The sequence below is a fragment of the Accipiter gentilis genome, chromosome W (assembly GCF_929443795.1).
Source record: "Accipiter gentilis chromosome W, bAccGen1.1, whole genome shotgun sequence".
NCBI lineage: Eukaryota > Metazoa > Chordata > Aves > Accipitriformes > Accipitridae > Astur > Astur gentilis.
The window spans coordinates 18610990-18636768 of NC_064918.1; the positions used below are offsets into that span (position 1 = coordinate 18610990).

Below are 25779 nucleotides of genomic sequence, written 5' to 3' on the forward strand. Positions count from 1 at the left end.
ACTAGCTAGTTTTGCATAATAATTCTGCTATACTTCTGCTGAGCATGAAAGTACATCCTAACCAACGCATCCAAAACACTCTCTAGCTTCCAGCAGAAGCTGGATCCTGTTTGGAGTACTTTTATTTGGACAAAATGACCCATGAATCAAGTTTCCTTAAGCTGATTTAAATGTTATTACTCTGATTCCATGTCCTTAAACTTTAGCAAATGCGCATTTGAAGCATCAATTTGGGTTTAAGTGCTTAGAAATACTAAAGCATAGCTTCCTCTCCCTCTCTAATTTTTTTTTTTTTGAGGGGGAGGAAGAGGTGATGGTTTGCACAGTTTCCTACATGTGTTGTGTTATATATGTTGTATACATGAAGATTTTGAAGCTGAGCTGTTTATCAAGGTCCTGATGCATGTGTATGAGTACTGTAATTCAGTTGACTGGTAGATTCGGTTAAAATGTGTGCTTTTGAGATGTGCAAGTGAATCACAGCCTGCAAGATCTAGTTCTGATGAAAACAATATTCCATTTTATTTCTGGCTTTTCTTTCTACTTTTTGAAATTGCTGCCTTTGATCTTTGTTTCAGTGACTTTTTGTGCAACACTTTGTAGTCCGGAGTGTTTCCTTAATTATTCCAAATTCACAAGTCCAGTTGGTGAGATGAATAAATAAATAAGGCTAAAAAGTCTAGAAACTGTTATACTTCTTGGGAAAACCACTGCATGGTTGATTGTGGAACTACCCAGGAATTGGCTCCTCCTGGAGACTGAGCATTTTTCATTACTTCTTTTCAGACCCTTCAGTCTGTATGCTAATCTATTTACCCCCAGTTTAAATTATGTTGGAAGCAAGATTTAAAGGTCTCCTTCCCTACCTCCCTCCTTCCTGCTGTTCTCCCTTTCAAAACATATTTTTCAGACTCCTATGCTAATCATGCTGCAAATTTGCACCGTGTAAAGGGTAAAGGCAACTGCAGAGGGTTTGATCCTGCAGCATGCTACACAATATCTATATGTTTGTAAGTGGCTTGGGTCCTGGTAAAGTCAGGGTGCTTGGGTGGTGCCCTAGTGCTTTAACAGACTCACGGGAGTTGCAAGGTATTTCTCTATAAGTGTCAGGGCACTGCAGTGCCAGTGGCTTTGTGGGGGCCAGGTGCCAAGGGTATCTTCCAGCTGGCAGGGCAGGGGTCTTGCCAGCCGTGGCCTCTCCCACTGCCCCCAATGAGGGAGCAGGGCAGGCTGTGGGGGCAGCCCCCAGCCCAGGGCATCAGGCACTTCTGTGGGGAATGGGGCTCAGCTGTGGCCAGGATGGGGCTGTCAGCCCATGAGTGGGGGTCAGGATCAGGACCAGTGAGCGTAACCAGGATCAGATACAGCCCCAGGATGGCAGGGCAGGGCCATGTGGATGGGGACAGACTGAGGTCAGGCCAGGATGTGAGCCTAAATGTTGGGCCTGGCTCAGCAGGACACATGACAAGGCAGGGCAGGGCTGTGGCAGAGCTAGAGACAAACACTCTTATGGTGTCACCAGGGTGGGGATTGATGGCCCTGGACTGACCTGAAATGAGGCTCCAGAGCCCATGGGCAGGAGTGGGGGAGGCCCCAGGGGAGGCTGGGCAGGGCCAATAAGGGTTGTTAGTACTCTCAGGGCCCTGACAATGGACTAAACCTTCACAGAAGAGGTGGGTGTTTCTCCCCACCTGAATATATGCAGGAAGAAGATGGAATGTGACTAGGCAAAAATAAATTGGAACAGGGTATGAAGGGTGGCCTTTCACTTCAAAGGAGCCAAAACAGACTAGAGAGACAAATCATGAGATTTCAACCAAATAGGAAAAATTCCAGACAAAGAAAGCACCTATGTGCCCCTGAGAAAAGGTTTGTGACAGATTTTCACAGCTGCTATTGGGCTGGAACTTGGTCTCTGCAGTGCCTGTGCACTGCATGAGTTCCTTTAACCAGCAGGACGTGGTTAGGAGTTCATGTAGGATGTTCATGGCCCTCATTTCTGTGCCTTGTGTGGGTAAGCAGAGCTTGGCTGCATGGGGACAGGGGACTCTAGCCTTGAGTACCCTTCTGCATAGAGCAAAGCCCTTTGTATTGGGATTTGGTCTGTCCCTTGGGATTTGACCTTCAGTCCTCTGTGCTTCATATGAGGTTATTTCCAAATGTTTTCTATTAAATATTTTAAGAATACTATGGGAAACAGAAGAACCAACGAGCTCACAAAACTATGCATGATGTTATGTTTGTTGGGGGAATTTTGTCCACATTGTACTGCATATGCTTGAAGCACAGAGCAATCAGTCCCTAATAACTAATCCCCACAGAATCCTGTAGAAAAGACAAATAAGAGATATCACAGTTTTGTATGAGAGGTAACTGAGAAAGAAAAATAAAGTGACTTGCCCAGGGTTGAGCAGGAAATAAAATGCAAAGATGGCTTCTTTGGCCCCTAGTTCATGTTTTAATGCCATGTTGCTTTTTCCAATGTGGTCATGAAAATGAGGGAGACAATATGCCCCATAAAACCGAACTCCCAGAGATATTTTGCAGAATGACTCCCTGGTACTTATGACGGTGCTCTTGTCTGGATCCCAGCTGCTTTACACCTTGTTTATAAAACAGCTGCAAAATGCTCCCATGTGTTAGTTGTGATTTACGTCAGTTGGTGTAGGAATATATGACTGCATAAGTTACTAGACACCAGAGAATCTAGCCCTGAAACAATACAAGTCCCACATAGCATGAGTCAGGAGGCATGACCCTGTCTGTATCAGAATGCTACATGCCTAATCAGATTTTCATAATAAAATGAACAAGAATTCATTTAATTCAGAATTGCCTGGGTTTGGCTGGATAACTGTTGTGCATGTTTTCCTTGCCTGACTCACCCATTTCAAGAGGCTTTGAAAATTTGGCAGTAATTCAAATGTAAATGGTTCACAGTTATACAGTGGGAAATGGCAATGCAACACTGATGTACTGAAGTGGCCTACTTTATCCCTTGCCCTTTTTAATAATACTGCATTCAGAGGATTCATAGACCCAGACCTGAAATACTTTGCATAGTTCTAATTAGTCCTTCAGGGTATGATTTCCAGTATCACAGTATAGAAATGAACATAAACAGAACTGCAAATAGCTCCAGCTTTTGCCCCCCACTATTTACAGGTAAAATTAAGAGCAAAGAAATTCCCTCTTAAAAGTTTGTGTTATGGAGACAGAACAGTGAAGGCTCTTAATGTTTGTTTTCTATGTTGTTGTTATTATAAAGCTACTGTAATTAAAGGGTTGGTCAAAACTACCTTAGTGAAGACATTACCAGAAAATTGTAAATGAAGCCCAATCTTATAGCTTGAGATACTTGTTATAAACTGGGTTCTTCACTGATCAAGAGTCTAGGTGCTGCCTGCAGATGAATAAAACTGAAATCTCCCTCTCTGCTATAGCAAAACTTGTATTCACAGTAGCGGATGGTCTGCACAGAACCTTGTCTCAATGTCCAGGCTCTTTGTCCAAGTGGGGAATTCAGGTAGGTTTTATTTTGCTTGGAGTGAGGATTGCTGCTCTTCTGCCTTTCACTACTATTTTAACCTTGCTGCATAGGAAGCTATAGACATAGGGATGCAATGCTGAGTTGGAGAATGTAAATGATAAAAGGCTAGGAAATTAAATTTGGTTTCTCATGAAAGCTCTGTAGACTAAATATGTATTTTGGCTTGAAAAAAAATCCTATCCTTCAGCGTGTATGGTATAGAGCCAGAATAGACTTCGTGAATTCATTAGACAACCTGACTGGACCAACTGTAGCACTGGTGGCAGAGGTAACTGTATTGGTTCATATACCAAAAAAGCATGCAGCCTGCTGAGTGCTTTGCAGAAAGAAAGTGTGTTTCTGCATGCATGAACATCAAAAGGATGGTGCAGCTTGTTGCTAGTATTGCTGGCTGAGGTCTCCAAAACAGCTTTGGGAGCTAAAGAAGATAAAGGCCCTCCCTCCCCTTGCCTGGTAGCAGCTCTGAGGTTGGAAGAGTTCCTGCCTCTGTGGTTTGTGAGCTATGCCTCTGAATTTTGCTTTTTCATATTCACAGTTACAATTTCATCTGTAGACTTATGGCACTGATTTTATTCAAAATACATAAAGAAATACACAATTAATTGCAAATTTAAATTAGAGTGATAGAGGTGCATTTGCAATAAATGCACTTATTGCTCTTGTTTGGTTTATTTCATCTGCACACATTACAGTCATACAATTGAAACATGTATATTTCCAGATGCAATCATAAATAATTTTTTTTTATTTTAATGCATGTATCTCTAAGTTCATACATGTACTATTTAATTCTTGTTATTGTATTTGAATAATTTTGACAGAAAATCATGGACTGTATATATCTGTGTTTCATTATTAAATAAATATAAATAATTAAACCATATTCATTCTTTTGATGGAATTGTCCTGGATTCACCCCAGCAGACCTATGAGTAGCATTGTTTTGATAAATCAAATTTCTTCAGACCAACTCAGGCACTTAACTTTTTTAAAGTTTACCTGTATGACAATTTAGCATGTTAGACTGTAACCTCTATGCACACAACAGCATTTTTCATTATTTTTTTTAACCTAAGAAAACCAGCCATTTTGCATTTGATAGCAATAAACTAGCTAAAAGGTCATCTGCCAAGTTCTTCACAGACAAAAAAAGTCCTCAAGCTAATTTCTAAGAAGTCAGTCCTATATTTGGTTGAATACAAGGCTATAGAAGTTCATTGTAGAGGGCAGTCTTCAATTTTTAATGGGAAGTCAGAAGAACATAAAAATATCTTTATGGATGGAGTTCTTATTTAACTCTAGTTTTTCTAATAGAAATATATATTATCATTTAGATTCCTCCTCTATAAAGCTGAACAGAGAAGCAGCTTCTTTTTTCAAGTCTGTCAGTCACAACACATTTGTTCAAAATTATGTCACAAGGATCCCCCCAAATGTATTAGGTACAATAGAAATAATGTATAATTTTCAAATTGCTCAGAATTCTGATAAGTGTTACTATTATGCTATTACAAAGCTGAAATAATAAACACAACCCTTTCCCCTCCAAGGTTATGAAACTATAAAAGCACCCTTTTTTTCCTTTCCTAAGAGTATGAAACCACACCTAATGATCTTGGAGACACCGCGAATAATAGTAATCGAATCACTTCTGCAGATATTTCCAACAAAGAGAATGAAGATAATATCACTGTAAGTATATACGTTGTTTCCTGATCTGTAATCTTGGCAGATTTTTTTTGACTATACAACTAATGAAACTGTGAAGATTGTAATGGGACCCTAAGCTACCAGAACACCAGAGCTATTACTATGTGGTGATCAAAATCAAGAGGAAAAAAATCAATGCACTCCCCCCCTTCCCTCACTCCATTTTTTGAGAGTAGATCACTTTTCATTCCAAGTAAAGTTGATAATTTGTTTCATGCTTTTCTGAACAACTAACTGTAATTTGTTAGCCCAAGACTTTGCTTCTAATTTTAGCCAAGGAGAGAAGCTCTTTTTTTACAAAATAACAACATTCAGGGTAACTTAAAGACTGCTGCTTTAATTCCAGTCCCAAAGTCAGCTGTTCCTTACAAAGAGGACATGGTATAATGAGCTTTCAAATTCTAACTGTATGTTTTTAATGTGTGATTTAATGTAGCTTTTTGATAAGATAATTTGTAGTGGTTCTTAGTACAGGCAGCTGAATTGGTGGGTCTACTCCTTTGATGCCTCACCTATCATGATATTGGAAACTGAATGTTAAATGTCATGAATTGTTGGAAACTGGTAGCAGGCAGCCGGTCTGGTTAGTAGTGCTGCCTCCCTGCTGCAGTCATTGATGACTCTGAAAGGTAGCAGGCAGTGGAGAATGTGTGCATTTGTGGTAGATTATGAGTTGGGAAAGAATGGAAAATGAGGCTATGAAGGCTAGGTATTGTCTCAATACATTTGAAAGTGATAAGGGAGGAATCTGTTTTGTGCAGATGGGAGAAAGCCTTCCCAGTGGCTCTCTCCAGCACCAGTGGTTGGGGAGTGAAAAGTTATAAGAATAAGGGCAGTGAAAAGGGTTCCTAAAACTTTGATTTTGTTCTGTTTCCACCTGTTAAGTGCAGTGGGGGCATTAACTTTGACAGCCTCCAGTCCCTCACATTGACAGTGGTTACTTCATGGAGATATACTTTGCTAAAAAATCAGGAAGGTCCCAGACATTCATCTTTTCTGATAACAGAATCACAGAATAGCTGAGACTGGAAGGCACCTCTGGACATCATCTAGTCCAATCCCCCTGCTCAAAGCAGAATCAGCTACAGCAGGTTGTCCAGGACTGTATCCAGTCAGGTTTTGAATATCTCCAGGGATGGAGACTCCACCTTTCTGGGCAACCTGTGCCGGTGTTTGACCACCCTCACAGTAAAAAAGTGTTTTCTTATGTGTTTTCTTAATACATGCCACTCTGCTGGAAGGGAAAGGGGTGATGTGCATTCCCTCCCACCTGCCTTGAATGTGTGGGATGTTGAGAAAGTGGTTCTCGGAAGTGTCTGAGTCTCTATTCTCTTCAGGATAGAGGAAACCTCAGCGAGTGACTTATTCCTGTACTCTTTGATCTGAGTGCAAATGTTTCCTATTTGAAATGAATCTCTACCTAAATCATAGAATGGTTTGGATTGGAAGGGACCTTTAAAGATGATCTAGTTCCAAGCACCCTGCCATGGGCAGGGACATCTTCCACTAGACCAGGTTGCTCAGAGCCCCATCCAACCTGACCTTGAACATTTCCAATGATGGGGCATCCACAACTTCTCTGGGCAACCTCATCCAGTGTCTTACCACCCTCATCATAAAAAATTTCTTCCTAATATGTAATCTAAACCTACCCTCTTTCAGTTTAAAACTGTTGGCCCTTGTAAAAAGTCTCTCTCCGTATTTCTTAGAAGCCCCCTTTAAGTATTGAAAGGCTGCAATAAGGTCTCCCCAGAGTCTTCTCCAGGCCAAACAACCCCAACTCTCTCAGCCTTTCCTCATAGGAGAGGTGTTCCATCCCTTTGATCATTTTTGTGGCCCTCCTCTGGACTTGCTCTAACAGGTCCGTGTCTTTCCTGTGCTGAGGACTCCGAAGCTGGATGCAGTGCTCCAGGTGGGCTCTCACAAGAGCAGAGCAGAGGGGGAGAATCACCTCCCTTGACCTGCTGGTCACGCTGCTTTTGATGCAGCCCAGGATATGATTGGCTTTTTGGGCTGCGAGCGCACATTGCCGACTCATGTCCAATTTTTCATCCACCGGTACCCTCAAGTCCTTCTCTGCAGGGCTGCTCTCACTCTATTCATCCTCCAGTCTGTACTGATATTGGGGATTGCCACAACCCAGGTGCAGGACCTTGCACTTGGCTTTGTTAAAATTCCTCAGGTTGGGTTAATGGGTAAATCTGAATGTGTGCTGAATATGTTTGAAGATGGTTAATGAGAAAATATCAAATCTGTTTGTATCCTCTTTTTTAGGTGTATATTATGGTGGGAAGTGCAGCACTGGTGTGCACTGGCTTAGTAATAATGCTCATTATTCTGAAGTTTGGAAGACACTCTAAGTTTGGGATGAAAGGTATGCAGGGTCATTTTTTTATATCTCCTGTAATTTTTGTGGGTTGTGCAAGCTTATACCATAGGTATCTGCACCAAGAAGAGTCAAGATTAACTAGATAAAGTGCCATCACATTTTGTGTTTAATTTATTTGTCAGGCAAGTAAGAGCAGAGACAGATGTAGATAGGAATATATAATTTTGGTTTGAATGTTCTACTTCTCTGTTTTTTCTTATCACAAATCCCATTTCTTTCTCTGCAACTGCACAGCTCTATGGGACGCTTCCTGGAATAAAATATCACTTGACTCACTGTAGGGAAGTAGAAGATAAGAAATTAACTTTATTCTGATAAGAGTTTGGTTACAAATATTTGGCAACAATCTATGCTATATGCAAGACATACTTCAAGAATACTATAAATGCTGCCTTGAGGTGATAGATTGTATTGAGTCTGGCTGGGATAGAGTTAACTTTCCCTATAGCAGTCCTCATAGTGCTGTGCTTTGTAGCTGGAAAGGTGTTGCTAACACACCAATGTTTTGGCTACTGCTGAGCAGTGCTCCACAATGTTTTGGCTACTGCTGAGCAGTGCTCCACAGCATCAAGGCTGTCTCTCTAACCCTGCCCCCACCCCAAAGGCCAGTAGGCTAGGGGTGGGCAAGAGATTGGGAGGGGACAGCTTACCCAAACTGGCTAAAGGGATATTCCATACCATATGATGTCATGCTCAGCAATAAAAGCCAAGAGAAAGGAGGAGGAAGGACCAGCAGAGATGAAGTGTTATGAACTGGCCACAACTCCCATTCTCCATCCCCCTGTGCCACTCAGGGACTGGGGAGGGATGGCATAGAAACTCTTGAGTGAAGTTGAGCCTGGGAAGAAAGGGGGCTGGGTGGAAGTTGGTTTTAGTTTTGTTTTTATTTCTCACTATACTATTATGTTATTAATTGGCAATAAATTAAATTTTTCTTCCCCATGTTGAGTTGATAGAGCGGCTTGGTGGGCACCTGGCAGCCAGCCAACATTAACCCACCACAGTTTGTCCTGCAGCTGGAGGAATTCAAGGTAGGGCCAGTAATTGGGAGAGGCGGTAGGCAAAACATGGACTGGACATTGCCCGAGAGTGGAATAATTGTGGGGAATTTTTATTGTAATTCTGGTGACGGGACGAGGAGTGGAGTGCATGTAAATTGTCCACTTTTGTTGGTGCTGCGATGATGTTCTTCTGATTTTGGTGTGGGAAATTCTTTTGTTGATGTAAGTGAAGTTTGTGAAGATTGTGTGATAATGTATACTTTAATGATAATTTTTAAATATGTGTTTCACAGAAGCCATCCCTGCAGCCTCCTCCACTACCAAAACTTTGCCCTTTAAATCCAATACATAAATTCAATGGCAAGAGGGGAATGTACATTTGCAGTGCATCCTGTCACACTGGTGCTTTCTCACAGATACATTTTCTTGAGGTTGTGTGTGTGTTTTGGGAAATGGCAGCTGGAAAGAGTAGCAAGTGCTTAAGTCCCTGTGGAAGGGGAACTGTTAGCTGTTTATTTATTTATTTAATTAATTTACAGCCGGATGGAGGTATAGGTAACACAGAGGTACCTGTAACAACTCCAGTGTGGTATTATTGTACTGATCTCATTAGTCTGTGTCTAGAGATGTTGGAGGAATTTGTATTTAATAAACCAACAGCCTCCCCCCCCCCAACCCAAAAGAAAAAAGCTCCCCCCTTGTTATCTTGTTGAGAGGCCCAGAAGGTGCTTTTCTGTGTGCTAAAGGAGATGAGCTTTTGATCTTAAGATGTGTAGTTGAGGATCTATGGAGAGAGTGGTAAGTTATTTTTGGTAGGTTCCTGTTAACCTTATGTCCTTCCTCTTACTCGTGCTTATGATATAGTACCACAGAAGTTTTTTCCCCATAGTTGTATATTTTGATGATTCTGACTTGTTCTTCACAGTGCTCTTTTCAGAGATATCTACTGTATATTTGGTATTTGTATATTCTGTGTAGAAGAGAGTTCCCAGAACAGATGAGATTTGAACAGAGTAGAAATGTAGATAGTAGATTGTACAGATTAGCTCACTAGGACGGTAACCTCCTTTTCTCTCACCTCCTTCTGATATGACACAGTCTCTGGTCTTTGGGATAGCATTAAAAGAGGACAGGCATTGTGAAATGTCCTGAAAAACAACATGGAGCCTGTGGGATAGAGCTGGAGAGATTTGGCCAAAATCTAGAAGAAACTGTCTAGAACTGAACAGCAGCTCAGTGGACATTTTCTTTGTGGCTGAAGCTTTCTGAATTGTATTTAAAGACCTGAAGGAAATGAAGCTAAATGAGAGCAATGTTAGAAACTGTCTGATATTTGAGCTTTAAAGCTGACTGCTTGTTAGGTTTTTCAAAATTTGTGTTACAGATTTCAAGATAGCATTGTTAGAAGAACTAGGAAGTAAACTCTATCCTGAGGGAGAATGAACAAAACTGTATTTTGCATAGTAACATAGTAAGTTACCTTCTGGGTAGCTCCTTTACATGGTGGTTGTTTTTCAGTATCTTCAATTAGAACTTCTCTCACAAAAATAATGGTCTTGCATTATCAGTAAGTTTGACTTCAGTAGTTTTCTGTTGCAGAATTGGCCATCTAGATCATATTTGAGTAAGGATGCATTTTTGGGGGAATAACTAGCTGAAATTATGAAAAGGCAGCAACTGCATCTATGGAGTTTATTTTTTCCTGTTAATTTGACCAGTGATGGTTAGCAAAAGCAGTAAAATGACTTCATTGTTCGGGTACAGTCCTTCAAAAACTTATCACTGGCATGGTATGTGTGGTAATGCTGAAATGTCACTGTGAGCTACAAATGACTCCTGAATGTTTCATTAGGAAGGAATGATGATTGGTTGTCCCTGAAATGAACCTCAAACTTGTCCAAAGTTTACAGTCATGCATGAGCTTTGCAGTATGGGTCTATCTATAATCTATCCATAATCCAAAGTCCCAGAAACACTTTCGCAATTTATCATCATCAGTATTATTGAATTTATTTTAAAGCAATATTTAAAGACCTGAGATTAGAACACCATATTGTTATGTAATACTCAGACTGATAATAAAAGAATGTCTGCTCTGAAGAGCTGGCAACATAAGCATATAATGAGAAATAATGAATGAAGATAAACAACCCGGGATATTTGAGCATGAGAAAAATAAGGCAAAGGTGAAGAGAAATTTTTACAGTCAGTATTGGTCAGTATAATACATTTAAAATGTGTATCTTGGAAATTCTGGATAAAAAGATCAAACCAGCTACCTGTGAACTCTATGAGTGGTTTTCCATGGAGTTCAGTGAGAGTAAAACTAGCCTCAACTTAGCATACAGACATCTTTTTATAGTTGGTGCAGCTTAGTATATGCTCTTAGTAGGGAAGTGGGAGGGAATAAAATATCTAAAATGCCATGGAAAATATTTATAAAACAAAGTAAATCAAATCTTCTTCAAAATGTGAATGAATTTTTTGCATTCATGAGAAGGAACTTCCTGAGTTACATAGGGTAGAGATGCACAAAAGGCTGTGCTTCATTTTTCTGTTATCTTGTGAAAACACAATATTATCATATCAAACACCCTGTCATTAAACATTCTCCCACCCTTCCTCAAACAATAGTTTAGAAAAAACCAAAGTAGTTGCTTGATAACTGGAGCAGCAAAACTGGCACTCAATGGTATTTTTCATGTTACTGTGTACTGAGAGGGGAAAATTTTCATTCTGAGCTTAAAGAGCTTGAGCATGGTTGGAGTTCAGACCTGAAAGTAACTAGTCTTCCCAGAAAGAGATGTGGAGCAGGTAGTTGTGGTCTGAACTATGCTGTATCAGAGTTGGCCATACCTGGAAGCACTTGCACTGCAGCTGAACAGCTACAGAGACTGCCACAGAGCTCACATACCCCCATTGTCTTCTTTCCATGACTGTACCTGAGCAGAAAAGAGTCCAATTTACACAACAGGGAGTGCCTGGTGCTCTGGGGGCTTCCAGTACATTTGCTGTACATATGCATCAATCTCTTATCGAGACGTGTTGAAGAGTTGTGTAAAAATAACTTACCCTCTCTTTTGGCTTCTTTCTTCATTTTGTATATCTGAGGGGACAGCTTGGGATATGTTCATTTCACACTGTTACCTTTCGAAATTACAGTAGTATAGTGCTTTTGCAGATAAAGAAGACAAAGCAAATTAGTTCACCAGTTCACCACCAGTAACAAAACTAAAACATTTTGTTTGTGATATCCTGGATTATGGCTGAAGTTGGGTTGCACCATACATGGCAATTCTTGTCCAATTTTGCAAAAGCACCCATTAGTAGGTTTTTATCAAGAGCTTCCTTTAATGCATCTGAAAATGCCTTTATTTTCATAATATATACATTCTCATAGCATTACACTTCCTTGGATCTGGACATTTGGAAAAGAAGATAAAAAGGATTTTGTTTTGCAAGTTCTATGGTAATTCTTTTTTTCTGAATGAACAAGAAATACTGCTGTGGTGGGTTAACCTGGCTGGACGCCAGGTGCTCACCAAAGCCGTTCTATCACTCCCCCTCCTCAGCTGGACAGGGGAGAGAAAATATAACAAAGAGCTTGTGGGTCCAGATAAGGACAGGGAGAGATCACTCAACCAATTACCATCACAGGCAAAACAGACTCAACTTGGGGAAAATTAACTTAATTTATTGCCAATCAACCAGAGTAGGGTAATGAGAAATAAAACCAAATCTCAAAACACCTTCCCTCCACCCCTCCCTTCTTCCTGGGCACCGCTTCAATCCCAGATTCTCTACCTACCCCCCCCAGTGGCGCAGGGGGACAGGGATGGGGGGGTTACGGTCAGTTCATCACACATTGTCTCTGCCACTTCATCCTCCTCAGGGGCAGGACTCATCACACTCTTCCCCTGCTCCAGCGTGGGGTCCCACCCACGGGAGACAGTCCTCCACGAACTTCTCCAACATGGGTCCTTCCCATGGGCCGCAGTTCTTCACAAACTGCTCCAGCATGGGTCTGTTCCACAGTGTGCAGTCCTTCAGGAGCACACTGCTCCAGCACGGGTCCCCCACGGGGTCACAAGTCCTGCCAGAAAACCTGCTCCAGTTTGGGCTCCTCTCTCCATGGGTCCACAGGTCCTGCCAGGAGCCTGCTCCAGCACGGGCTTCCCACGGGGTCACAGCCTCCTTCAGGAACCCACCTGCTCCGGCGTGGGGTCCTCCATGGGCTGCAGGTGGAGATCTGCTCCACCGTGGACCTCTGTGGGCTGCAGGGGGACAGCCTGCCTCACCATGGTCTTCACCACGGTCTGCAGGGGAATCTCTGCTCCGGTGCCTGGAGCATCTCCTCCCACTCCTTCACTGACCTTGGGGTCTGCAGAGTTGTTTCTCTTACATTTTCTCACTCCTCTCTCCGGCTGCAGTTTCTGTGCCCACTGCAACTTTTTTTCCCGTCTTAAATATGTTATCACAGAGGCACTACCACTATTGCTGATTGGCTTGGCCTTGGCCAGCAGTGTGTCTGTCTTAGAGCTGGCTGGTATTGGCTCTGTTGGACATAGGGGAAGCTTCTAGCAGCTTCTCACAGAAGCCACTCCGTAACCCCCCCGGCTACCAAAACCTTGCCACACAAAGGCAATACAGCTGTAAAGCCATTGTTGTAGTAGCAGTGCTGTTGCTGCTTAGGAAGAAATCAGGAAATACAAAAGTTCACAGGAATTAAGAGTAAATGAAGACCAAAGGTAGCCAAGCTGTTTGAATGTCTTATAAAAAGATGACTTCAGATTTTGTTTCAATTCTGGTCAAAAATTCAAATAAGATTGTTTTATTTGAATGAATGGCCCCTCTTTTTCATACACACTGATGCACGTTTATCATCTCCCTGCAACCTGGGGAGCAGCTTTGTCCTCCTCCTTCCATCAGTCCCTTTCCTTCTTGCCCACTCTGAATATTAGCTGTATAATAATACAAAGCTGGCACCTCTGAGAACTCAGAATTGAACCTTTCCCCTTAGACTGTTTTTGTATTTTAAATGCATCAGCCTCATTGTGTATCAGGAGGGAAGAAGATAGCCACAGTTGTGGCACTTAGCGCAGCTGGGCCCAATCTTTGCACTGCCATAACTTTTCATGGTCCAAAATCACAGATCTTTTACTTGTTCCATGCTTCAGTTTCCCCATCATTGGAAAAGAAATAATAGCATTTTGCTTTCTATTAATTGCTTAACTTTATAATACTGCTACAACTGTGAGGTGCTCAGATGCTGTGGTGTGTGGTGTAAACCATACTTAATGATACAGCTAGTTGCAAATTTGGAAATCAGATAGACTGTATATAACTGCCTGCAGACAGTATATGGAAACTTCTGCAACTAGAGGAATTCATAACACTAGTGAGGAATCCCTATGTTCATGGGTCCAACACTTGTTCCCAAATTTGACAGGGCCAGCCCTAATACAGAGGCATACCCTATATGGCCTTTTAAAGGAGGAGAAATTTTAACTTTGGTTCCGGTCAGAAGACATTGACAGTAATTGAACTTTGGAGAGAAAAACTCTTAAAATCAGTGAATTGATTTACTAGAGCCCTTTTTCACCTGGGAGATGCTCAGACACATGAGCTGATGGCTGTGGCTGAAAGCTGTGATACCCAAGGCCTTCCAAGAAAGTGCTGTGGCCTAGTCCCTCTATGTTTGTGTCCTTTCAAAAAGTTACATTTCTGTGATTTGTAGCAATAGGCAGCAGCAGGAATGCCTCCCACAGAAATATTTCCTTTTCCACACTGTCTGAACCAGAATATTTAGGCTTCCTTTAATATATTTGGAGAGGGCTATTGTAATATTCTCTTAAAGTTTTCTCCTACAATCTCTAGAGCTCCACTGTTATCCATTCTTTTCCCATGACACATGGAGATATATTCTAAAAGCAGCCCATGTTTTAAAAGTCTTCAGCTGGCTCTGATCCAGTTGTACATTTGTTGAATATCTCTTGCACTATAGCTACTTGAGGATCAAATTAAAACATGTAGTCAACTTCTGTGTTTTCAGCTACTGTCAACTAAGTATGTCTGTCCAGTGCCATCATCTTGGGGTTTTCCCATGAGCTCTCACAGCTTTAATTCACTTTGGAGAGTAGTAGATAGCCTCTCCTGCTACAATTTCCTCTTTCCATGCTTCTGAGTGCCAGCTTGTCATCTAGGTGGGTGATGTAACTACTTCTCATGGTATCTGAAGCTTGTGCATTGCAGCTCCTCTTGCACTGATTTTTCCCTGTATGTTTTGGGCAAACATTAATACAGGCTATTCTGCTGCCATCAGAAGAATTCATGCAACCTGCCATGGGTACAGTACACCCCAAGGGTCCTTTGAGTGCAGGCAGAGAGCAAGTTGTGAGCTAGGTGAATGGCACAGGGTCTATTCCCTGCCCACTCCCCAGGAGCTGTGAGTTTGAGTGGTACAGCTATTAAGGGCAAAGACGTCACCTCTGGCTCAGGAAGTCTTTGGGCTGCAAAGCTCAGAGAGGTATTCTGGATAAATGTCACTATGTGCTTGCTCTGTACTTACATGATTCCTCAGGCACATACTTTTGGCCACTGTCAGAGGCAGGGCACTGGATGGTCATTTGGTTGAACCGGCATGGCTGTTCTTGTGTTCTTAGATATGCCTGTTGCACATAGGAAGGTTGGCAAAGGAGAGAAACTTTCCTTCTCTTTGTCTCTTAAGCCTCCTGTTGCTCTTGTGAGGAAGAGTATAAAATAAGTATACCTGGCTTTATTTTAGCAAAGCAGTAGTAGTAGTAGTTTGGAATTTCTTGCACTTGATTTAGAGTGAAATCCTCCCCTAATTCACCAGATAATCTAGCATGCGTGCAGGGGAACTGGAGGAAACATTTTTCCTTTCACTCCTCAGAAAAGCAGCCTATACATTTGTCTCACACATGGTATATGCTACAGGACATGTAGCCTGCACAAGAGGAGCATGATTGCAGATCTACAGAGGGACTGAGGAGTATTTATACTTTCAAGGTGTTGGATCAGAGTGTCCTGAGGCCATTGAAAGACCTGCAATAGTTTGAATCCCTGATTTTCCTTTGGTGTGTTAGGACAGTTCCTGAGCTCAGGTCAGAGTGTGTGATCCTGTAGGACCAACAGGAACTGGAAGCATCTGTCCATTTGCACAGTTCAGGCCCCAAGATGCCAGATTTGAATTGTGGGCAGTCACTGTTCTTGAGAGAAGGACAAGGCTGCCCCATTCTGCCTTCCCGTCCCTTTCCTCTGTGGCAGCAATCCAGAGCATGCTGGTGTTGCCCATGGCAGCTCTGGGCTAACAGTCTTACCCTCATGGTGCCAAAACAAAGAGGAATTCTTACCATGTATTTACAGTCTTTTGTTTAATTGGTTGTGACCCATCTGTGTACTTGGAAAAATGTTTATGCCATGATATACATTCATTATTAATGACAATGACATCACATAGCATTTAGGAGCTTAGATACCACAATAATGGCAACTTTTACAAACCTTGATTTACTCCCAGAAGCCAGGACACCACTTTTGCTAATTAAAAGCTATGCTTCCAGAAACAGATGCTCCTGACTGCATAAAGCAAAGCATTGTTCTCATTAGCTGCTATGTGTACAAAAATGATATTTGTATGCATTATTGCATACACCAGGTGGCCTTAGACCAGTGATCTCTTTGCCACTGAGCTCCTGTATTTTGTGCACGCAAAATTCATGCCTGTTTTTTATTACTTGTCTTGTAACTACAAGGCATAGAGCATCTGAGAGTTTCCCAGTGTCTCTTCCAACTGCTTCTAATCCCTAAGTTTGCTTAAATTTTAATTAGGTAGATACCCCATGTTTTTCCAACTCATCCCATTGCATTTGATTACTGATAACTTTCCATCCCTGTTACAATCCTGAAAGTGCATCCAGGGCAGTGAGCAGTGTTATGGAAATGCTTCATTTTAAATATTTGCTTTTGCTTTGACAACTTGGTCACTGATTTATTTTGCTTCAGTGTGAGGAGGGAAAAAAAGCAGAACCTCAGTTACAGTGGAGACTTCGGAATTCAGTGTTTATTACTTTTACATATCATAGAATCATAGAATGGGTTGGGTTGGTTGACCTTCATAGGTCATCTAGTCCACCCCCCCTGCAATGAGCAGGGACATCTTTCACTAGATCATGTTGCTCAGAGCCCCATCCAACCTGACCTTGAATGTTTCCAGGGATGGGGCATCTACCACCTCTCTGGGAAACCTGTTCCAGTGTTTCACCACCCTCATTGTAAAAAATTTCTTCGTTATATCTAGTCTGAATCTACCCTCTTTTAGTTTAAAACCATTACCCCTTATCCTATCACTACAGGCCCTATTAAAAAGTCTGTCCCCATCTTTCTTAGAAGCCCCCTTTATATATTGAATGGCCACAATACGGTCTCCCTGAAGCCTTCTCAAGACTGAACAACCCCAACTCTCTCAGCCTTTCCTCATAGGAGAGGTGTTCCATCCCTCTGATCATTTTTGTGGCCCTCCTCTGGACCCACTCCAACAGTTCCATGTCTTTCCTGTGCTGAGGACCCCAGCCAGCAACTAAGAACCATGCAGCCACTCACTCACTTCCCCCCCATGCAGTGGGATGGGGGAGAGAATCAGGGGGAAAAAAAAAGTAAAACTCGTAGGTTGAGATAAGAACATTTTACTAGAACAGAAAGGAAGAAACTAATAATGATAATAATAACAATAATAGAATCACAATATTAATAATAAAAGGATTAGAATATACAAAACAAGTGATGCATAATGCAATTGCTCACCACTTGCCAACCAATGCCCAGTTAGTTCCTGAGCAGTGATCCTCCCAGGCCAACTCCCCCAAGTTTATATAGAATCATAGAATCATAGAATGGTTTGGGTTGGAAGGGACCTTTAAAGGTTATCTAGTCCAACCCTCCTGCAATGAGCAGGGATATCTTCAGCTAGATCAGGTTGTTCAAAGAATATATGTGAGGAGGTGACTGAAAACCCATCAGAGATGGGCCAGGGCATGCTTCAGATTCATTAGGGAGTAGGTACTTGAGCCTGAAAAAAAGACGGTACCTGCTGGTTGAGCAAAACCCAACAGTGTTGCTCTAGTGTTCTCTGATATCCTATCAATATAGAAAAACCTGAATTTGATATCAGTAATAGTAATTCTCACTTCTGTCAATCTTACTATACAGTCCTTGAAAAAGAGGGTGTTAGAAGTATTTGTTACTAAAGCAGTGGTTTCTAAGGAAGATTTCTAATCTTGAGAAGGTGGAAATATTGGTAATGATAGAGGCAATTAGGAGGGAAACTAATCACATGGACATTTTTAAAATAGCCTGTTTCTTACACACATGAACACATACTTACTATCTTTGATACCACTGAGCATTCATTTATGCAGATACAACCTAGAGACTTCTGCTAGTGTGGCAATGTGGGTCAGAAGTTGCTGCATTTATTCCTTCCTGTAGCAGATGGTGAACTGAAAAATCTTTTTGTATTTGCACCTTATTGGTATACCTTTGTAGTGGGTTGTCCTTGGCTGGATGCCAGGTGCCCACCAAGCCACTCTGTTGCTCCCTCTCCTCAGCTGGACAGGGGAGAGAAAATATAATGAATGGCTCATGGGTCGAGATAAGGACAGGGAGAAATCACTCACCAATTACCATCATGGGCAAAACAGACTCAACTTGGGGAAATTAGTTTAATTTATTGCCAATCAAATCAGAGTAGCAACACGCGGATCAAACTTCACAACTCGGAGAGTGAGTTATAAAGCAGGCATGTTTATTTTGGTGCCGGGTGCAAGGGGATTTCTCCTCAAAGCTTGCACACTGTCTCAGCAAGCAGCCAGATATTTATTACACCAGGGCATACATATTCATAGGGTTACACAGTACAAAATATACATATAAGTTGGGGCGGGGTTAGTTCAAAAGCTTGTGTCAGCAGTTCTAAAATGTTTGTGTCATCTTGTGCAGGCTCAGATCTGTCTCTGGTGGTCGTTTACTTCTTCAGGGGTCTTATCTTCCTCTTCTTCTTCTGTCCTCTAAATGAACTTTAGTCATTTACACGTGCTCTCTTCTTACTTGGTGATTTCAGCGATTTTTAACAAGTCCTAACAAGTTCTGCCTGTTATCACCTCCTTTGGCATGTCAGTCCTTGACAAATACCAGTCCCTGATAAGCTTAACCCCTGACACATGCCACAGGTGCCAGGCCCCAGCAAGCGAGCCTCAAAAAAACAAACAAGGCCAACAGAATTATTAAACAATATTTAAGTGGTCAAAAGGCAAATAGTTATTTCCCTGTATCAGTAGGGTAATGAGAAATAAAACCAAATCTCAGAACACCTTCCCCCCACCCCTCCCTTCTTCCCAGGCACAACTTCACTCCCAATTTCTCTACCTCCTCCCCCTTGAGAGGTGCAAGGGGATGGGGAATGGGAGTTGCAGTCAGTTCATCACAGGTCTCTGCCACTCCTTCCACCTCAGGGGGAGGACTCTTCACTCTTCCCCTGCTCCAGCGTGGGGTCCCTCCCACAGGAGACAGTCCTCCACAAATGTTTCCAACGTGGGTTCTTCCCATGGGCTGCAGTTCTTCATGAACTGCTCCAGTGTGGGTCTCCCACAGGGCCACAAGTACTGCCAGCAAACCTGCTCCAGCATGGGCTCTCCACGGGGTCACAGCTTCCTTCGGGTGCATCCACCTGCTCCGGTGTGTGGTCCTCCCTGGGCTGCAGGGGGACAGCCTGCCTCACCATGGTCTTCACCACGGGCTGCAGGGGAATTTCTGCTCCAGCGCCTGGAGTACCTCCTCTGTCTCCTTCACTGACCTTGGTGTCTGCAGGGTTGTTTCTCTCACATATTCTCACTCCTCTGTTCTGGATGCTGTTTTGCTGGGGGGGGTGGGTGTCCCCTTCTTAAATATGTTATCACAGAGGTGCTACCACCATCACTGATTGGCTCAGTTTTGGCTAGCGGCGGGGTCTGTCTTGGAGCCAGCTGGCATTGGCTTTATTGGCCATGGGGGAAGCTTCTAGCAGCTTCTCACAGAAGCTGCCCCCGCAGCCCCCCACTACCAAAACCTCGCCACACAATCCCAATACAACCTTTTTCTGTTGAACAGTATTTCTCTGAGAGGAAATGTCTACAATTGATGATTATTTGGCTGTTTGATGGTTTTCTTCTAGTTCTCTTGGTTTGAGCACTTTTTTAAAAAATTCTTGGATTAATAATTTAAGTCACTTAACATGGTTGATTTGTTTACTAAAGGCTTTTTGAAATCAGAAAAGCAGTTCTGTAACCTAAATTATGACTTATCTGTAGAAGTAAGTTAATAGCTAGGGAGTGATTTGTAGTAGGACTGCTAGATGAGCCAAGACGGAAAGAGGAGGCTTTCCTTGTATTGCAGTAAGTAGTGTAGTAGCTGGGTGTCCTGGTTTCAGCCCAGCCGGTAACAAAGGACCACGCAGCCGCTCGCTCACTCCTCCGCCCCCCTCCGGTGGGATGGGGAGGAGACGGAGGAGAGAAAAGAAAAAGAAACTGGAACCTCGAGAGTTGAGATAAAGGCAGTTTACTGGGACAAACACAAAGAAATTAGAACAACAACAACGGTACTAATGAAAAAGTATACAAAAAGAGTGATGCACAGTGCAACTGCTCACCACCCGGGACCCGACGCTCCACCACTTCCCCCACCGAAAACAGAGACCACCCCCCGGCCCGCTCCCCATTTCTATACTGAGCATGATGGCACATGGTATGGAATAGCTCCTTGGCTAGTTCAGGTCAGCTGCCCCGGCTATGCCCCCACCTCCCAGGTTCCTGTAAAAATTAACTCTATCCCAGCTGAACCCAGGACACTGGGTCTACGTAAAAGAAAGCTATTGGAGATAATTTGTAGGAAAGGAGACTTTAGAAGAAAAATTGAACAATCTATTGAGGAGGGAAAACTCATCTGGAAGGAGGATATAGTGAAATGAAAGATAAATTAGGAGAATGTTATCATACGCCTTTCTGCTCCCCATTTTACCTGTCTATACCCTTTTACTGCTTAATCAACACAAAACAGGAGTTACTTGGATTTTTCCTGTCGTATATATTATCACTGTTTACATAAATTTATTTCATTCCATTCTGTGAAGAGCTTCTTTTTAAAAAAAACTTCTCTTTTTTTAGGGCTAAATGGATATTCTTGATATAAAATGTGCTCAAAGGCCTTTAGCCCCAGGAAAGATCCAAAGACTGGAAAATCCCATTCTACATCAGTGGGTACTAATGAAAGCCTACGTAGTGGCACAGGCATCCTTTAGTTGCTTGTAGTAATAAACAGTATATGTTTATTATATATATAAAAATATGTACATACATGTAATCATATATTACATAGTCTAAAGTACACAAAAAGGGATACCTTTTGAGTTGTCACCTAGCTGTACTTCATGTTGTTTTAAGTGAATTTGCAGTTTCTTTTTATGAATAGTTTGTAAATGTGCTAGTTTTGAGGAAGCCTGAAGAAAGATTCACTTGGATACATATAAAACTGGAATTAGGAGAATGCTATGGGAGTTCATTAATTATTCAGGATAGCTGGTTTCTGTTTCCACTCCTTCCTTTCACAAGACAAAATCCAATCAAAAGTTTTCTTTCATGGTCACAACTGATGCTTGGTCTCTGTCCTTCTCATAACCCTCCCCCCAACCATATGAGTATTTTAGAGGATTTAATTACTAGTTTAATCGAGGTTGTCATCAATAACTCTTAGCACAGTCAGGCTTGGACATAAAGGCATATTATTAAAGGAGAAGGCTGTGCCCTGATCCAAGTACATGGGAGCTGTGCTGATGAATGTCTTCATGTCACACTGACTGGCAGTCATGAAAGGGGCTTTTCTCCTCCCTTCATATTCCCGGTAATCCTGTGGCTGTATTATGGACAGGAAAGTGTGTTCATATATGAAACAATGGTATAATGCATTTCAGATATTTGATTCTGCACGATTTGTAAAATTGAGTTGAGTTTGAAAAAAATTAGTTTCTATGTGAGAGGAAGGATGTTTCCACTTTATGGATGATGATCCTTCTTACTGTATTTTTGCAATTTGTTTTCCAGAACAGCAAGTGAAAAGTACATTAAAAAATAATGATAGTTAATTATTATTTTTTCCTTATTTGGAAACTGGTTCAGTATAGACTAAGTAGAATTGTCCCATGCTGAATAATTATCCTCACTTCCTGAAGTTATATTGTAAATCCTAAGGCAAGTCCCAGATTCAGTATTGTAATTGCAGGAAAAGAAACAATGCTTCACTAATGGGGGTGAAATGTTTATCCCTGTAAAATAACTTTCCTGTTTTGAGAAATAACATAAGCAGTCACACACAAATACAGAAGAATACCTTAATTATACTTTTGTTTGGAATCTCATTAGAGTATTCTCTCAGCCAAGCATTTCCTTTCTGAATAGGATGCTAAAATACAGGTTTGATAGTTTGACAAGTTGCAAACAAGGCTGCCTCTCCTTACATGGTTCAATTTTCACATAGGCATCACATTGCTAAAAAGGATCTGCTTTTTAAAAATCTAAATTCTGTATTTTAAAAGTGATATTTAAGATCTGTTGACTTGGATGGAGTGAACTGTATGTATTTGTTGTAGCAAAAAAAGTTGATCCAGTATAATCTGTATGTTGGCTGAAAAATAGCAAATAAAATTTAAGGCATCACCTCTTCCTTCTCTTGTTTTGTAGGAATATCCAGACAATGTAAAAGTCTGAAGTCTTGACAGAATTTTGAGTTATCATAATAATTTCAGAAACAAACTCTTGGAGGTCAGCTTTACTGTAGAACATTATAAACACAATTAATCATGCCTGTTGAACACAATGGATCCAAATTTGTTGCAGGTCATTCATAATCCTTAATCAAAGTCAGTCATTTCATCATAGAAGGTTATCAAGTTGGTTAAGCATGACTTCCCCTTGGTGAAGCCACACTGACTATTCCTGATGACCTTCATGTGCCTGGAAATGGTTTCCAGGATTAGCTGCTCCATCACCTTCCCAGGGATCAAGGTGAGGCTGGCCAGACTGTAGTTCCCCAGGTCTTCCTTCTTGCCCTTCTTGAAGATAGGTGTAACATTTGTTTTCCTCCAGTCCTCAGGCATTTCTCCCAGTCGCCATGATCGATCAATGATTATCGAGAGTGGCCTTGCAATGACATCAGCCAGCTCCCTCAGCACGCATGAGTGCATCCCATCAGGGCCCATGGACTTATTTACATCCAGTTTGCTTAAGTATTCCCTGACCTCATCCTGTTCCACCAAGGGTACATCTGCCTTGCTCCAGCTTTTCCCCCTGGTCTCAGTGGCCTGGGATTCCTGAAGGCCGGTCTTGCTAGTAAGACTCAGAAGGCATTGCATACCTCAGCCTTTTCCATGTCCTGTAAAACCAGGTGCCCCATCTCATTCAGCAGTGGAACTACATTTTCCTTAGTCTTCCTTTTATCACCTATGTACTTACAGTAGCCCTTCTTGTTGTCTTCAACATCCCTTGCCAGATTCAACTTCAGCTAGACTTTGGCTTTCCTGACTGCCTCTCTGCATGCTTGGACAACAGCTCTGTATTCCTTCCATGTTACCTGTCCATGCTTCCACCATCCTTTTTGTGCTTGAGTTTGGCCTGGAGCTCCTTATTCATCCATGCAGGACTCCTGGCATTTTTGCTTAGCTTCCTGCTTGTTGAGATGGACTGCTCTGAGTTTGGAGGAGGTGATCCTTGAATATCAATGAGCTTTCTTGCCCCCCCCCCCCCCCCTTCCCTCCAGGGCCCTATCCCATGGGACTCTTCCAAGCAGGTCCTTGTTTGAGTATGAAGTCCAGCAGAACACTTCCTCTCATTGGCTTCTCTATCATTTGAGTCAGAAAGTGGTCATCGATGCTCTCCAGGAACCTCCTGGATTGCTTTTGTGTTGCTATGTTGTCCCTCCAGGAGTTATCAAGGTGGTTGGAGACCCCCATGAGGACTAGGGCCTGTGAATGTGAGTCTGCTTATAGCTGGCTGTGGAGGGCCTCATTCTGGTCAGGCAGCCTATAATAGACACCCACTATAATGTCACCTTTACCTGTCCTCTCTTTAATCCTAACCCATAAACTCTCAGTTGGCTCCTCATCCATTCCCAGGCAGAACTGCATGCACTCCAGCTGCTCTCTCACATAAAGGTCAGCTCCCCCTCCTCGTCTTCCCAGCCTGTCCTTCCTAAAGAGCTGTATTCTTCCAATGCAACACTCCAGTCATGGGATCCATCCCACCACAGCTCCTTGATCTCAGCAAGATCATAGTCATGCAACTGCAGACAGATCTCTAACTCATCATGTTTATTCCCCATACTGTGTGCATTACTGTACAGGCACTTTAGAGAGGCACCCAAGAATGTTGAGTTCCTGGAGAGCATTTGGGGGATTTCTCCATAATGGTGCCTTGTAGGCACTTCCCTGCTTACATGCAAATGCCAGAGGTGACCCCGCTTAAGCTCTATTGTTGATTTTGCATTCCCTTTCAGTCACATCACTCCAGGCCCTTTAACCATCGACCCTGTCTGTCAGAACCAATGGTAACTCTCTCCCTCCCCCATTATTTCTAGTTCAAAGCCCTCCTTATGAGGTCAGTCATCCTATTGGCAAAAAGAGCTTTGCCCTGCTTAGCAAGGTAGATCCCGTAGATCCCATTGATCCCAAGCAGATGCTGATCTGCAAACAGGGTCCCATGGTCATAGAAACCAAAATGCTGTCATTGATACCACCCTACAGCTAATTATTGACTTGCCATGTTAGTGCCCTCTTCCTCACACCCTTTCCCCTTACAGGCAGGATTGAGGAGAATAACACCTGAGTGGGCCCTAGTCATCTGAGGCTTCTTTAATGCAGTGAATTACTGACTGTTAATGATGTTAATGAATCAGTTTTTTGTTCTGTATATGATCCCAAATAAAAGCAAAAACCCCAAAGAAAAACTGTAAAACCTAAGTAAAAAAAATGCACCATGCAATATGACTAAGGACTGACCCTTGACTCCATTGAATAGGAGCTATCTGAGCATTAAATTCATCTTTGCAGGCCAAGGATCTACACCAAGAAGAATTTGGCCAGTGACTAAAGAATATATATTCAGTACCAATTATAAAGAATAATACTACAAATTGTTTCAGAAATATTTTTACACTGTACTGGCTTTCTATTTCTCTAAAACACATGTACAGGATGTGTCTAGTGGAATGCAATCCAAAAAATATCAGTTAATAGTGATAGCCCTCCTTGTGGTATATAGATTAACTATGAAAAATGTGAACTGCGAACAGTCTAGAAGTACCAGAATACTTTCTCTTCTGCAGAGTAGGATGAAAATTAAAGCAATTGGTGAAGAAATATAAATATAAAAAAGAGTAGAATTGACAATTGCAAACCAAACCCTTGACATTGCAGTAATGGTAATGCATTCCATTCCAGTTCATGGTGAAATAAAGGAGTTGTTCTGGTAGATCAAAATGTCTTTCATTGTATACTGGTTTTAGCTGGGATAGAGTTCATTTTCTTCACAGTAGCTCGTATGGTGCTATGTTTTGGATTTGTGATGAAAACAGCGTTGATAATACTCCCATGTTTTAGCTATTTCTGAGCAGTGCTTACACAGCATCAAAGCCTTTTCTGTTTCTCACGCTGCCCTGCCAGCAAGTAGGCTGGGGATGCACAAGAAGTTGGGAGGGAACGCAGCCGGGACAGCTGACCTGGGGGCTTAAACTCTGCACAGGAGGGAGGGAAAAAGATGCACAGAAATGTAGTTGTGATCATTGAGCAAATCAGTGACTGGGATAGCTTGGATTTGACTTTTGGTCCCTTGCTCTCAATCCATTATCCTAGTCACTGTTCACACTACTTCTCAATAGCATTTATCCAACACAGGTCAGCTTTTTAAGGAAGATCATTAATTTCCAGCAGGAAGTGCTTGAATAGTAATGGCTGTAAAAGGAAATAGTTAAGATTAATGAAGTATTGAGTACTGTGTGCAGTTCTGGGCCCCATAATTTAAGAAGGATGTTGA

The 25779-nt window shown here is 42.1% G+C and overlaps 1 protein-coding gene across 1 annotated transcript in view; it reads left to right on the plus strand.

Annotated features, from left to right (window-relative positions):
• LOC126035573 (BDNF/NT-3 growth factors receptor-like) overlaps positions 1-25779 on the plus strand; it is a 123221-nt gene that overhangs the window by 63712 nt on the left and 33730 nt on the right. The window contains exons 11-12 of the mRNA XM_049794214.1: positions 5142-5242; positions 7535-7634. Of these exons, the coding sequence (XP_049650171.1) occupies positions 5142-5242; positions 7535-7634 (201 nt within the window). The remainder of the gene's footprint in view (positions 1-5141; positions 5243-7534; positions 7635-25779) is intronic.